This window comes from Amphibalanus amphitrite, unplaced genomic scaffold (genome assembly GCF_019059575.1).
Source record: "Amphibalanus amphitrite isolate SeventyFive unplaced genomic scaffold, NRLGWU_Aamphi_draft 001286F_arrow, whole genome shotgun sequence".
Classification (NCBI taxonomy): Eukaryota; Metazoa; Arthropoda; class Thecostraca; order Balanomorpha; family Balanidae; genus Amphibalanus; species Amphibalanus amphitrite.
In genome coordinates this window covers 183124-187595 of record NW_024882779.1, presented here as the reverse complement: position 1 = coordinate 187595, position 4472 = coordinate 183124, and the positions used below count along the sequence as shown (strand labels likewise).

The 4472-nt window shown below is 46.4% G+C and overlaps 1 protein-coding gene across 1 annotated transcript; it reads left to right on the top strand.

The window, feature by feature from the left end:
• The first annotated feature begins 2358 nt into the window (after nt 1–2358).
• Nucleotides 2359–3845, top strand: LOC122371858. Its single transcript, XM_043348604.1, has one exon. It carries the CDS (start codon nt 2396–2398, stop codon nt 3566–3568), a length of 1173 nt encoding a protein of 390 aa, XP_043204539.1. The 5' UTR covers nt 2359–2395; the 3' UTR covers nt 3569–3845.
• The last annotated feature ends 627 nt before the right edge of the window (nt 3846–4472 follow it).

Here is a 4472-nt window from a genome sequence, read left to right as displayed (position 1 = left end):
ACAGCACGATATTTGCTAGCTGAATTACTGAGAAAACTGGTTAGCGCACATTGTATTGAAGATATTTATATTTTCCAAATGTGTTTTAACCCGCGCCCCGCTGGGGGTCCTGGATTTCCACGCCTTGCTGGGGGGGGGGGGGGTGTTTTGAACACCCACTTCTAACTCGACTCCTGGGCCACGTAGCGATTCGCGGAAGGCGGCGTTCGAAAGAGCGCCAAAAATAATAACGAAATCACTTCGGTCACTTTTTTGGTTAGGCTAAAGGTCAGGTAACCAGTGGTCAAAGGCAAAATTTCGCTGATTTTCAGGTCAAATGTCGACAGTTTCCAAGAAGCCAACGCATAACTCGGGAACCGATATAGCTACAGCGCCGCGGAAAGCGACTTCGATAGCCCTATTAACGCCCTTTCTGAATAATTCTCTCAGATTTGACCTAGCGCCAACGGTTTTGCCTGCAGGGGGCAAAAACTGCCAAAATAACCGATTTTTTTTGGAAAGTGTTTGTGCAAAAACTTTTGACTCAAGCCTTGCACGAGCTTACTTTTACCAACATGACCTGACCGGAAAGGGTCATGTTGCATATCAGTCGATCCGTATCGTCGAGCTGAACACATCCAAGGCGTTTTCATCGCTCTAGCATGCCTCTATCAAAAGGTATTCGCGAAAAACTGTTAGATGCTATTCGTGACCTGAGATGACCTCAGGGGCATAAACAGGGGTCTCAGATACTATTTGCATGTTCAATGTGTCTTAGTTTCTTGTAATGGACCTCTTGCATGAACAGTTTTTTTGAAAAAAATGTATGAAACTGGGGTATTTCCAACTCCAAAAAATGGAATCTGGCGCTACTTTCTTTCTTAAAAATGGTTTTCCTTACTAAAATCGCACTTAAACTTAAGTCCTCAAGTTTCTGCTAGAGACGCAACGTGATTGGCTAATCAATACTTGACGTCACATCTAGGGTTCGCCTGATGGCGCATCTGCGACAAATCGGCACGTTGGATGTTTTGCGTTGGTTTCCTTGGTTTTGCGTATTTACGACGAGTGTTTTGCTGAAACCGGAGGCCTGTGAAGCAGTTTTTAAACGAGAGAAACGGTATTTGGCGATTGAAAATGTTGAAAAAACGGCAAGGAAAAGGAAAATATCAAACATATCGGTGGTGTTTTGTTCCCAACTGTTCCAACACCAGTGTTACTGCTCCTGATTTGCTCTATATACCGGTGCCGGTCTCACATAAAGAGCGTGCTCATTGGTACAAGATCGCACGTAGGGATGGTGCCCCTGCATCTGGAGCATTATGGGCATGCGAACAACATTTTGATGTACCAGATGACCTGGAAAATTACTTATATGTCAAAATGATGGGAGGAGCCGTCAAAATCAAGGCAGGAGTGACTCCCCACAAATTCGCTTGCCAGAGCCGTGGCGTTGCTGCAGAACATGTTTTGCAGAAGCGAAGCTCATTGCAGAGAAAAAGAAGCTTCAAGAACTGCTTGCTGAACCTGTGGACGATGCAGTTCCAACAGAAGGTGGGTCTACACATTTACCTGGTTGTGGTGCTGGTTAAGTTGCTATTCGATCATGGGGCTTATCTCACTTCTTGAACATGATATGCAATCATTTTATCAGACACTGTCTGAAATTTAATAGTATGTATTGGGTGGACTGATGAAGTAACAATTACAGTGCATTATAAATATATGGGGACCATGCATGATGGTTTTTGACAAGCTCATCAAAGTAGAATTCGTGGATGGTCCTGATATTATCTGAGTTTTCCTTTAGAAGGTGACATTATGTGAGTTATGCCCTTAGTGCATCTTATACTTACACCCATTTCTTCCTTCCAGGTGGTAACCTGGACAGTGGACCATTACCAGCTGATGGAGGAACAGCTACAGACCAACATCTTCCGACCTCAAGTGATAGTCCTGCAGCATGCTTCAAGGATGCATCTGTCCAGGTGAGTAAAAGGGATGGTGTTTGCTTGTACTTCCTTTTGTTAGAACACATTATTTATGTGTAGGGTGATAAAAATTTCAAGTAAGTTGTGCTACTGCCAGTGGCAGGAAGATGTGTAATGCAGCTGTTTCCAGTGATAATCTTTGTGTAAATATTTTTTTTTCATAAAGCCAGCTATGTATTTGCTCTGTTAGCTTTCATAAAGTACAAACTTCTTATTTCATCAGCCTGTCTCAAGCAAAAAAAAGTCTGAAAGGCCAATTTAAAAATGAAAATTCATAATGGTACCTAACTTTTTCAAATGTTGTCATTTCTCAGGTGCACCCTGTTCGGAAGAAGTTCCGGTCTAAAGCGACTCAAGCAGGTTTACCATTAGGATGCCATGATGCACAAGCCAGCGGACAGCATGATCTTACTGTACCTTCCAGCATGGAACATCAAGTCGGTGTGACGTCTGCAGCAGGTCACCAGAAATACAAACCAAAGGATCCATCATCCCTTGCAAGTGCCTCTGCCTCTGGTAAAGCATGTTCTGGTTCACATTACAATGCTGACCAGGATCAAAACAATGACAGAACTGCGATTTTAGTGAGCTCACCTGCAGCAAATGATACTGATACAGATTCTGATGGTCCCATTACGGCAGACACCAGCCCAGACTATGTCCCTGAGTCAGAGTCTTCTGACGAAGACTCCCATGGTGGCAGGGATTGGAAAAGATTGTCCCGCGAGCGCATCCGGCATTACATTGCTACGGACCCTATGCGTTACTTGGGCATTGGCAAACACAACATGTTTGTTTTGAATAAGATAGCCCAGAAACTGGACTTCAGAGAGAGCCGCGGAGGCATCACAAAGTTAGATATTGTCTTCATGATTCTGATGCGTATTAGGACTGACCGCCAGTATCATTTTCTGGCTGACGATTTTGGTATTTCTGAGAGCTTTGTCTCTCGTGTCATCTCGGCATACCTCCCTGTCGTGGCCAGCTGTTTACGGGGTTGCATAAGGTGGCCAGAGAGCAGTGAAATCCGCAAGCGGGTTCCACTGGCTTTCAAAGCCCGGTACCCATCTGTGGTAAGCATCATCGATTGTTTTGAAATTGAGATAGAGAAACCCTCTGCAGCTCTGCCACAGGCAACATCATGGTCCGAGTACAAAAAATGCAACACCATAAAGTTCCTAGTGTCTTGTACCCCAGACGGCTTGTGCAACTTTCTATCACGAGGCGTATCAGGTAGAACCTCAGACATTGACATCGTAACTAAAACAGGATTTTTAGAGCTTCTCCCATCAGGCTGCACCGTCCTTGCCGACCGTGGATTCAAAGGAATAGAAGGAGCACTGGCTTCAAAAAACTGCTGTCTCGTCCGGCCACCAAGTGTTGCTTGTGACGTTAGCCTCGATCGCGCCGATGTACTGAAGATGCGCACAATAGCCGGCCTACGCATCCATGTTGAACGCGTCATTGGTCGCTTGAGAGTTTTCAAAGCGTTGGACATTCACTCAAGGTTTCCACTGCAGATGGTAGATCTGCTGGATGACGCGGTCGCCATCGGGTGTGGCTTGATTAACCTCCAGGAAAAAATTGTGAAAGTATAAGTCAAAGAGTCAGTGTGGTTAGACCGAAACAGGCTGACATAGGCGGGCGGTTCTACGGTTTGTCGTTGGTGCGGGCTGTTGCACTATGCACGCGTTTGTGATCTTATACTTGCACCGTCAGCGACTCGTCTCTCAGTCCATAGGATCCGTTGATGGGCGAAATGTGACTGTGCCTATACATACAAACGTTTGAGTTCTTCCTAACGATTCGTGTGAAAATGTACTCTGCGTTGTCGTTGGAGTAATTAGGGGATGCTACTGAACACTATGTAATGGAATACATATTCATGCACCTACGCTTTGTGTATATAAGGTTTTACAATATGCAGCAACGGACGGATATTTATTGTCCACACAATTCAAGCATAACAGCGACAAACAGCGTTACCGATCACGACCGCACCCTGTCGACATCAGCACCGTCTCAAGGTGCTCGTCTCAATGACATCAGCTCAATCTACTGCTGACCACGTCCCTTGACCAACTCAGGGAAGACATTCTCACACCAGAACTTGCTGGCGGTCTGAATGAGGTCGCGACAGTACGCCTCATCATATCTTTCCTTACATATGTACACTGCCTTCTTCTGTGGGAAACCAGGGTCTGCCACACAGAAGAAGGCCAAGTCGCGCCCGGTCATCAGCATCAAAAGCTGCACCTGAGCGCGATGCTTGCTGACCATCGTCTGCTCCTCGGTAATGTATCGCCTCAGAGTCTTTTCGCTTGACGGGCACTTAACCTCTACCACCGCCCTGCCGTCGCTCGTCAGGCCGTCCGGCGACGCGCCAAAGATAGGCAGGTCAGGTCGGAGTACGAGGCCCGCACTCTCGACCTTCCCCACCTTCTTTGACACGGCTTTGAGCACCTGTGGCTCCAGCTCGCGCCCTCGCTGCATAGCAGCGCT